At 30.4% G+C, this 10,952-nt stretch overlaps 1 protein-coding gene across 1 annotated transcript; it reads left to right on the top strand.

Moving 5' to 3' along the window:
• The first annotated feature begins 3,960 nt into the window (after window positions 1–3,960).
• On the top strand, window positions 3,961–10,684 carry LOC126839001 (uncharacterized). Its single transcript, XM_050573886.1, has 7 exons — window positions 3,961–4,389; window positions 4,638–4,864; window positions 5,203–5,528; window positions 5,624–5,834; window positions 6,716–6,998; window positions 7,600–7,916; window positions 7,982–10,684. The coding sequence occupies exons 2-7, from the start codon at window positions 4,644–4,646 to the stop codon at window positions 10,536–10,538; spliced, it is 3,915 nt and encodes a 1,304-aa protein (XP_050429843.1). The 5' UTR covers window positions 3,961–4,389; window positions 4,638–4,643; the 3' UTR covers window positions 10,539–10,684.
• The last annotated feature ends 268 nt before the right edge of the window (window positions 10,685–10,952 follow it).

Raw genomic sequence — 10,952 nt, 5'->3', positions numbered from 1 at the left:
GTAACCTGACAAAAATATGCACACAGAATCTAAGGAATTATTTATTATGATTTATGACTGAAAGTAATAAAATCTGTCTCAAAAACTAACTAATTAGTTATTATACATATATTATAAATGCAAATAATAATTTATTTTTTGGAATAAATAAATATTCATTATAAAATACCATCACAGCTACGCATTAAAGCTAAAATAAAAATATTAAAATTATTTTGTTTTTTAATTTAAAATATTAAGGTTAAAAGTTATTTTAAGGGGAAAGATTTTTTGAAAATGTTTGAAAACTAGTTTTGAAAAAACACTTTTAGAGTTAATTGTGTTGCAAAGTATAGGGAATGGCAAGAAAGGCACAGTGAAGTATTATTTTTAACCGTGTGTCAATACGTTATCTCCGTTCACAAATTTAAATCCTATGATGTCCAAAACTATTAAAAACTGTTTTTCGTTCAGTAATTTTTTTTAGAAAATATAACTAAAACAGTTACAAATGGAATTCCCTACTGCTTTTATTATTAAATAACAATTAACATATACGAATGGAAAATTTGTTTAGTGTATTATTACAAATAATTCAAATGTGTATTGTTACAATAGTTTTTTATTTGATTTGACATTGATAACGTAAGTATTACATTTGATAAATAAAAGCGATAAACAGATATGTTTTGAGTAAAATAATCAGTAAAAAATGATTAGTTGTCAAATTGTGTAGAGTAGTATTATGTCATACAAGATGTTTGTATTTTGCGTTTTTATAGTGTCTAATGATTTTGATGTAAAGGATTTAAATTATATTATTAATAACATGCATGACTAATAGGAAAGAAATAATACCGGGTAATCAACGTTTTCACGCGTTTCCAAGGAATAAAAATTGCAATTTCATAGTTTTCTTTTTGAAAACATTTTTGTTTCGGATCCTTCACAATATTATAAAATGTAAAAATAATTACCTATTTTATTACTTTTTAAAGCACTGCCGACTTTTGACGTATAAATATTATTCTTAAAATATATGCTAACGCTTATAATTTATTAACTTTTTTAATTAAGATAAATATAATAAAAACGTTAACTATTTGATAACTAGTTTTAAATACAATTTCTACAGAGTTTTTCGTATTAAAAAGTTTAGGTGGGTGGTGAGTGATTTTTTAACTGTACTTCTAGAACTTCGACGTAATGTTTTAATTTATTTGTAGATACTAGTTATCAGAAAATATTTTTTCAGTAGGTCTATAGATATATATATGCTTAGCTGGTTAACTGGATTTTCGATACTTAAAAATGGAGCACAAAATAATACTTAAAATATTTTTATAACTTTTGAAACACTTATAGGCCTTATTTTGTAGAAAAACACATGTTTTTCTACTTTTAACAGTTAACATAAACTGTTTATATTTAAATTTGAAGTTGTCATTTTTCATTGTTGAGAGTATATCTTATATCAACAAAAATTATATCTAATTTCCAACTTGCGTATTGCGCTATATTACATTGTACAATATCCTTGAGAAAATCCATTAGTTTTTAATTATTATGTACACGCATTTTTCTGGTAATTAAAATACGCCTGGAAACGTATTATGGAGACGAATTATATAGGTTATTTATAACAATTGTTATTATACACACTTGTTTATGAAGATTTGTTTGTATGGTTTGAATAATTTATTAAAAACATAGTAATAACATTTGTCAGTCTACTCGAATGTTTTGTCAAATAAGTAATAATTTGTATTTTAATGTGTTTGTACGGCACATTTACACTAATCTCACAAAATGACTTGTAACTATAATTTTGCCTTAACTAAATATAGTTGCGAATTAGTGTTGAAGTAGAATAATACTTCATTTACGGACACCTCTTAATGATGGATAATATAATTATTATTACATTATATAATATATTGCTATTCTATTGGTAGGTATAGCAGTAGATTAATAATGCGTCTAGATGCATCTTACATCAATTAAAATAAAAATCTATCTTTAGGTTTATTCACGGTTATAATTTTAATCTAACAAATGTATTTTTATGAACGACTAGCCATAGACATCGTGTAGTTATCTACATGTCATATTCGTACTGCATTTATTGGCGGTATATTAGACGTCTACAGTCTACTAGACGTTGCAGTGTTTGCAGGGATATATTCATATAACGAAAGGTGATGGTAGAGATTCCCTCCCCCATCGGGTTTTAATTTTAAATTAAGAAATCATTTTTTGGCCAATAATTTCTTGTTAGAAAACTAAGTATTAGTCGATTATTTATATAACAACCATTAAATTAATCATAACTCACGTTATTGATGATGATCTGGTTAGAAATTAATGGTTATTAACAACTGAATTAGTCAAAATGTATAGTCTTAGCTTCTGGGTAAGTAATTTTTTGAAAAGATGGACCACTTGTGACTATTAAAATATTTTGGATCGAAATAAGAAGTTAAACCGTAATTGTCATCATGTATTCAAATAAATTGCCACTGTCTTCCCAAGGGTCCAATTTAAGTGTAAATATATATTACACTCCTTTTAATATTTATACTTTCATAGTTTAAATCCGATTGTTTACATTTTAAAATTTTTTTTGGTGAACGGTCATAATATTGCTTTGGATTTCATTTATACGATTAAAAAAATCATATAAAAACAATTTAAATCACATTTGTGTTCCAATTGGAACTATTAGTTATTTGTTGCATGGCGTGAATTTTATTTGTTTTCATTTTATTAGGTAGAAAGAAAATAGTATTTTTGTTTATAAAATGTAGTTCAATAATTATAGACAATTATAGGCTTAACAGAGCCCACAAAGGATTGTGGGGGCAAAGTTCCCATGGCTCACTTATTATATTTTTAGGTTTTCTAGTCATTTTTAAACAAAATCCTACTTTTAATGTATTTTCAAATAACTGTATCTTCGATTTTTTTCTCGTGTAATTTTGAAAATCCGGCAATGTATTTAGAAATATATTTGATGCGAATCGCATCATGTGATAAAAGGTGTTTTTCAATTGAGTAAGTTTTTTCATACTGACCATATTTCAACAGTCGAGACCACTATTGTCCTGAAGATGGGACTCTGCAAAGAGTCCGAAACGTCGGCATAAAATGTGTGACGTGGATACATCCGAAACTTACTCAATTGATATATCAATCCACGAAAGTTTTAACGCATTCATATAAAGGTGTTTTTATTTTATAAGTCTATAAAAACAGATCTTTTTGGCAGTTTGTTGTTTATATCAAAATGTATAACACCCTATAACACCCTATTAAGAAATTGGTTAAAATATAAATTATATCGTAAAAATGTTGTAAAACAATTTGTTTACTATAAATATATTGTCTATATTTTTACTATATTATAAGTATGGGTTCTTCATTAATGGTAAATATTTTTTTTAGTGCTACCCACTGCTTCTGCCTTGCATTTTTTATTAAATTAAAATGTTGTGTAGTATTTGTCATTTTAATACTTAATTGGATTGGTGAATTAGTAAAAACTAAAAAGTTTATTTCGTTCATTTATTTGGCTGTTTACACTGTTGTAGGATATAACAGTGACTCAACTGTCACTGTTTAACTTACTTGTTTTGTGGTACAAACAAACAAAATTACCCGAATAATATTTAATACAATATTAGGTAATGCTTATACATATTTTGTAAAATATTATGTGTTACGATGAAAGCAGAAAATTGTATTTACTACATAGTGTGAATCTGTATAGTGTGTTGAATGATACAATTTGTTTATAGGCGATTACTGTGAAACCGCATTATTATGTCACTTTTCAACATAATTCGCTGTATAACAAGCTAAATACGAATTGTTATTAAGTTTAGGGGTTTCAAGGTAATTATCAATGAAGTTAAATAAGAAGACATGACATTTTATACTATGCAAAGATTAGTTTAGGTTTTCATTCCGCATTCTTGTATGAGTGTATTTCATCTTTGTGGTTGAACAGCACCTGAACGACAACAAAACAAAACGAAACGCGGAAAATGTTCGCCGTACTGACAGACGGATGAACGAGTTTTGAAAACAAAATATACCCACGATGATTCCATCTGATTCGATGTTGTTAAAAAAATGACACGATTATACGTACACGTTCGCGTTTAAAACAACAACACATTTGTTATGTTTACAGTTCCACTTGGAAATGTCCATCCATCCATATATATATATACGCGGATCAAGCATAATATCTTATAAATTGTGTCAAGTTTTCAGAATAGCGTTAAACAAAAATCGGCGCTCCACTACTGTACGTGTATGCTTGTATGAGTGTTTTTTTTACAAATTTTTACTGATTTGCAAAAGTAAACGCTTGTATTCACTGAAGACATTACAACTCCGTTCTTGGTAAGCGGTTATTCATTTTTATATTGTTACAAAAAAACAAATTGTTTCGTCCTTTGGAAATAGCGGTAAAAAACGTGGTTTTTATAGAATGTTAAATGAAATATGTACATCTCTGACATAAATGCTTGCCTTTTGAACACTTTTACTTATATATCATTGTGTTGGACTAAATTTAGATAATAGATCGCTGATCGCGATTCAATTAGTATAACCGACTTTAAAGAGTAATAGTTTCGTTTATTTTAAAGATCATAATGTCAAATACCATTTGGCTAGGAGCTTTGCTCCTGTTCGGAGCTTGTTCGGCTTACCCTCAGAATCCCAATGTTCCAACCTTGTCGCCTCCACCATCGCCTTCCAATATCGTATCGGTGAACGTCAACACTAAGAGATACGCGCATGCTGTCAATGACCATTTTTTGAGTATCACGCTGGATCCGTCAACGATATTCTCCGCATTACAGGACAATCTTGGGTACGTTTTTATATAATATAATATAGTATGTTTTGTATAAAAATCGCACTTGCATTTTAAAAGTGACAAAAGTTAAAAATCGACATTTGTAGTCGCCGAAGTATGCAATAACTATTATATCGAATACTTTTTTCCTAGTGCCTATAGAATTTAGAAAAAATTATTATTTATGTAAATGCTTTTTGATAGGCTTACTTAACGGGTTTTCGCAATTTCCTCAAAACATTAATTTTTGACTCGGGTCTTTCTTGAAACACACGTGCGTTATTATAAGACATACATTTAAAACAATTTTTGGAGTCGACATGCGATAGTTTTCAAAAATATTCTACTCGCAGGTCTGCCGCTATTAACATGGCCAAAGCGTTAAGTCCAGCATACTTGCGAATATCAGGCCCTGAATGCAACAGCTTTATATTCCAAGGGGCCCAAGATACATCCCAATCGTCGCCGGCCATCCCCGTTAAACGCGGCAAGAACATCACGATCACGGGATGGCATTGGTCGCAGATGAACGATTTCATAGCCCAAACTGACCTGGACTTGGTGGTCGCACTTAATGTGATGAACAGGCAACACGGTAGTTGGAACCTCAGCAACACCTTAGATCTTATATCTTTTTCGGACAAGCATGGTTATGATATGGCATTCCAACTTGGGCACGGTAAGCTTTCAGGAGTTCGGTTTGAATGTTTTATTTTTATTTTTTACAATATAAAAATTATTTATACAAATTAATGTTGGTTATTCGTTATCAAGATATGCAAGCAGGCAACTCACGCGTTGACGGCGCATCTCTAGGAAAAGATGCCACAAGACTGCGAAAAGTATTGGAGGCGTTCCCCAGATACATAAGTACACCGATAGTAGGCCCCGACGCTAAGTCTTGTGACTCCCAAGACGATGCTCGATATCTGAAAAGTTTTATCGCCGAGGCTGGTCCATCCCTTACAGCATTGACATACCAAGTGTAAGTAAAGTTATATTTATTTATCATACATTGATGGGGTGTAAATTATATATTAAAAAAAGAAATAATAGTTTTAAAATCGAAATCGATTAACAATTAATTAGTTCAATGTGAATTTAGTAAAATGTGAATTTTGCCCGTAACTTTATCCTAATGTTAAATAATAATTACAATGCATAAAACTTTAAAGTCAATATTTTTACATGCTTTTCTTTAGCTCGCTAACACGTACGTACGTACGTTTGTACGGGTATTTTTCAAATCTTGCAAAATTAATTTAAACCACTTCCCGATGTCGTAGAGAGCTGAAACTTGGCACAGACACTCATCTTGGACGACAATACAATATCCTGTAATCATATCAGCAATGATTTAATACCTTTAATAGAACTAAAAAGTAAAAAAAAAAAAACTTTTTTAAAAACATGCTTTTCTAAAAAATAGTAAAAAGTGATCTAAACAACCGAAAATTAACAACAATTTTACATAATGTTAAACATCTTTAATTTTTGACTAAAAAGAAAAGCGTGGGCCCTATTCAACAAAGTCCCTAAAAAAATCATCAGATAATATTTTATACTGTAAGTTCTTTCGTAATTTAAATTTAGTTTAATATTTGTGTGTGACACATACATTTCATAATACTTAACTCAATAAATTTGGACTTAATACGAAATCTTGGACCAATAATACATTTGTATAAACCCTATTTTTTACAAAGTTTACTATTAGAATAACACGATATTGTATTACACAATTTTACAAAATAGACATTTTAAAAATTGTTTTCTCGTATACATTTTTTATAGAAAAATTAACAGTATGAAATAAATGGCAGTAATGCAATTGGAGTGAAAAATATAATTTTTAATTATTTTCAGGCCATTTGCGAGTGAAAGAAGCGTTGAAAACCCAACAGAAATGTTAAATTATATTGAAAACCAAATGGAAACGAAAGTATGGCAAAGGGATTTAATGAATAAATACTTGGGAAAATTAACAAGCAGAAAACCAATATGGATTGTTGAATCCGGAAACAAAGACCGAAAAGGAGACTTTTCTGATGGATTGATTTGGGCTCAACGACTTGTTGCTGGTGCTCGAATTGGAATAAATGTCATGATGAGGAAACCTTCAATGACTTCTCTAAAAGAACCAACACCGGTAAATATGATGTTTTAAATAATAATGCTCTTATGTTTAGGAAATAAGGTTACAAATATAGACTTTAGTCTAAGACATACAGTCTGAGATAATAATATTATAAATATCCGTAGAAAAAAAACAAAGTATTGATTTAAAAAAAATACTAGATTAATATTGTTATTATAAACATAATTAGAACTCCTGGTTATTGCATATAGATTAAAATGCCACTTTATTAAAAATGTGATTTTAAAAATGTTCATTTTATTGGTCATTAGTAAAATAGGGGTTTAAAATAAACATAATACGATTAAATAAAATTATATAAGTAACCACTTGATATTATATTTCTTTACTAGGGTATATCATTTATTTTAAATAATAGCTTATCCTAATAATTTCATAAAAATATTTTGGATATTTATCGCTTTTACTGAAAAAATTGTTATTTGTTAATCATTTAGGGGTGGTGTTAGAAATAAATATTATTTATTAGTTAATGATGACATAATATTATATTAGTTTTACATACATATTTAATAAGTTAATTTTTTTCCTCCATACAAATATTATTAAATACAAAACTATTTTTAAAAATATGTTTAAAATTATATTACAGGATTATTGGGTTTCTATTTTGCACAAAGCTTTGATTGGATCTGAAGTTTTTGATGTCAAAATACAATCAGTAAACAAAACCCGTATAGAATCCGTCGCTCATTGTACTCGAGAGACTTCATTTAACCCTAATGAAGGCATATTAGCTCCAGAGTTTCGTTATAATAGAGGTGCAATAACAGTGTTTGGTGTAAACATGGAATCAGAGAGCGTAAAAATATCTTTAAAAACTGGCAGCCGTCAAAGTGTACCATTACATCAATACTTTTTGACTGCAAACAACAGAAAAAATAAAGACAAAAGAGCTGTTAAATCATTGTAAGTATATCGAATTATTTGAATTAATAATTATACTGATATTATTTGTTTTATTAATAACTTAGGACTACTTTGCTAAATGGTCAAAAGTTGAGCTTGTCAGTTGATGGAGAACTTCCAGTTTTGTCACCAAAAATACGAGAGTCAAACCGCATTATCACTATTCCTAGTCAATCTGTATTTTTCTTCGTGTTACCTGATTCTAAGTCAAAGGCTTGCATGGCTGTCCAGATCGAAGAACGTGACATGTCCAAGAATGGACCTAAGAACTCACTTTCGGATCTCGAAGATTTTGACAATGTTGACTATGATGCACTCTTAATGGACCAAGATGATGAATCAATATCAGGCGAGAAAAATAATTATGTGTCATTCAGGACAAAATACACAAGAAGCAGTGGTAATTATCATACACGAAAAAGTGATAATCAAGAAGAATCAAAAACCTATAGCAACGAAATGAAAGAAAAACTTAACGAAGATGAGAACAACGGGGAGCGTTTTTCTGAACCCGTTGTAAAATATGTTACTTTTTCTAACAACAATTGGCTTTCCAAATTCCCAAAATCGTTAAAAAATCCAGAATATAGTATGGAGCCACCGACGACAGCTGCACCAGAAATAACCACAATGACAATGCCAATCGATCACAGTAGCGTATCACCAACACATAGCAGAAGAGAGAAATATCATATTCTCGCTCAAGCAGTTGTTGGCAAAAGACATCCTGAGAGAAAAGTCCGTTTCGATCCACATGCCAACTTGGATACTCCTACGGAACCATTAAGATCCACTCAAAAATTAAAAATAGTTAAAAGATCCATCAGCGACGATTCTAGTTCAACAGAAGTTGATGAATTAATTAAAGCTATTACTACAATCAAGCCAGATGAAACTTTAAAAGAACTTTCAAAATCTGACGACCTACCTGTAATTGATATGACAATTGCACCTACTTCTGACCAGGACGTGGATAATAATACCGACCGACCTAAAAGAGAGGAAATAAAAAATCATCCGGCAATTCCTGAATCACAATCGCCCGCTAAAGCTTCAGAGATGACGCAACAAACTGCAACCAGCCCAACTCCAGCAACAACGCCGGCTAGTGTAACAGAAGCAAAACCAGTACCAAAAAGGGAATCTTACATTCAGAAAATTAAAAGCAGAAAAGAACAAGCTTTAGCAAAAGCCAACGAACGAGTTTCTTCTCATAGACTGCTTAGACGAAAACAGCAATATAAATCCAAAGAAGAATTAGTAAGCTCAACTACAACTGAAAAAGTTATACCAAAAGAAAACTCAGAAACCATCGTTGCAAATTCCGCCAAAACTCTTATTCCCGTTGTAGATATAAACGATACTTCGCTTCAGATGAAGAATGAAGAAGCTAATCTGGAATATAATAAAAGGTCAATTGAATCTTCTACGATTGCTAACACTGAGAAGGAAATAGAAAATGTCAAAAATACCGAAAACGAAAAAATCGAAATCGTTAGTGCTAGTAAAAATGTAGAAAATGTGAAAAACTCCGAAAGTGAAAAGACAAACACTGATCAATTGACATACACTTCAACGGATACACCTAAGGACATTAAGAGTAAGCTCAGCAAGTCTTTGCCTTCTATACCAAAGCCATTGAGACTGCCAAAACCAAAAACCCTTCGAAATACCCATGACCTAGAAGAAATCGACAGTGGAAATTCGAAAGTCAGAGAAAGCCGTGAGACAACGGAACGTCATATGCAAAAATTAAAGACTAAACCAGCTCAAGTCCTGAGCAAAGTAAGAACACCAAAGAATGTTGACCAAATTCAAACTGAAACCAATGAAAAAGTCGCCGAGGTAATATTAGACAATCTCAAAGACGTTAAGTCAAAATTGCAATCCGAACATATAGTCAGTCCTATTGGGAAAAAGGAGGAAAGAGTGGCTAAACAAGAAAAAAAATTCGATCTGAAAGAAGGTTCAACTGCAGCTAAACTTAAAGCACTAGAAGAAAAACACAAAATGTTCCGAGTTGAATTGGAAAATAAGCTCCGCTCAGCAAAACCAAAAGTGCATAAACGTTCATTGGAAAATGATATAGTTGAAGATGATATGATGGATATGAATGACATTTTAGTATCGGAGAGAGATGGATTTGGATCTAATGATATTGACATTGACGTTGCCTCTGTTTTGAAACGTGAAGCCGTTCGGTATCCAAGATCATTAGCTGACTTAACATTGAAACTGAATGAAGTCAACACTTATGTTGATAAAAATAAGCAAGAAGTTGATCCAAAAACCAACGAAATAATAGAAGATGACATGTACCTAGGAAACTGGAAAATGTCAAATAATATCAGACCAGTGGACGATGAAGACAATCTAGCGAAAGAGGATCTCAACGCATTATTAGAAAAAAAATCTGTTTTAGACAATATTGAAGATGACGAGAATATAAATGCTAACAGTAGCAAAAGAGCAAAAACTAACGTGAAAAAACGAAAGTCCCTCTTGGAGGATATCGACTTCGACGAAGATACGCCTAAAAAGATGACCAACTCTGTCGTTCAGACATTTTTAAATCATATGCAAAACTTCTGGAAGTATATTAAAAGAACATTCCACTTTTAAAATTAATTTAAGTCCGTTGTCATTCAGTATGATATAACATGTTGTATTAATTAAGAACCCACTTTATGTAATGTGTACAGCGATAAAAAGCTTTAATTTATTATTTATTTACTTACCTATATGATAACATATTTTTTATTATTTGATTTTTATTCACTAGTATAATACTTTAAATATATTATATTTTGATATTGTAATAAAAGTGAATTCAAATCAACAGCAGTTTTATTAATAGCTAAAAATTCTTTATTAATGTATGTATACATTAATTAGGGTATAGTGAAAAAAAGGAATTTTGCATCATGGTGTACACAAATTGTAAGTATCAAAGAAATATATTGTAATTATTTCCTTAGCCTGGAGTAAAAAAACGAAAAATATTTAGACTTCCCACAATAACTTAAAATGTTTTAA

Source organism: Adelges cooleyi, unplaced genomic scaffold (assembly GCF_023614345.1).
Source record: "Adelges cooleyi isolate 19-005CV unplaced genomic scaffold, UGA_ACOO_1.1 ACOO_flye_CR_arks_rails_tigmint_CR_PRNA_30, whole genome shotgun sequence".
Taxonomy (NCBI): Eukaryota; Metazoa; Arthropoda; class Insecta; order Hemiptera; family Adelgidae; genus Adelges; species Adelges cooleyi.
The sequence above is the reverse complement of the archived record's forward strand: the minus strand, read 5'-3'. Positions and strand labels throughout refer to the sequence as shown.

Excerpts from the sequence above, each read along its gene's own strand:
- LOC126839001 (XM_050573886.1), top strand. The coding sequence starts at position 4,644 with ATGTCAAATACCATTTGGCTAGGAGCTTTGCTCCTGTTCGGAGCTTGT. Across the intron at positions 4,865-5,202 it reads GCATTACAGGACAATCTTGG|GTCTGCCGCTATTAACATGG; the intron begins GTACGTTTTTAT and ends TTCTACTCGCAG. Across the intron at positions 5,835-6,715 it reads ACAGCATTGACATACCAAGT|GCCATTTGCGAGTGAAAGAA; the intron begins GTAAGTAAAGTT and ends AATTATTTTCAG.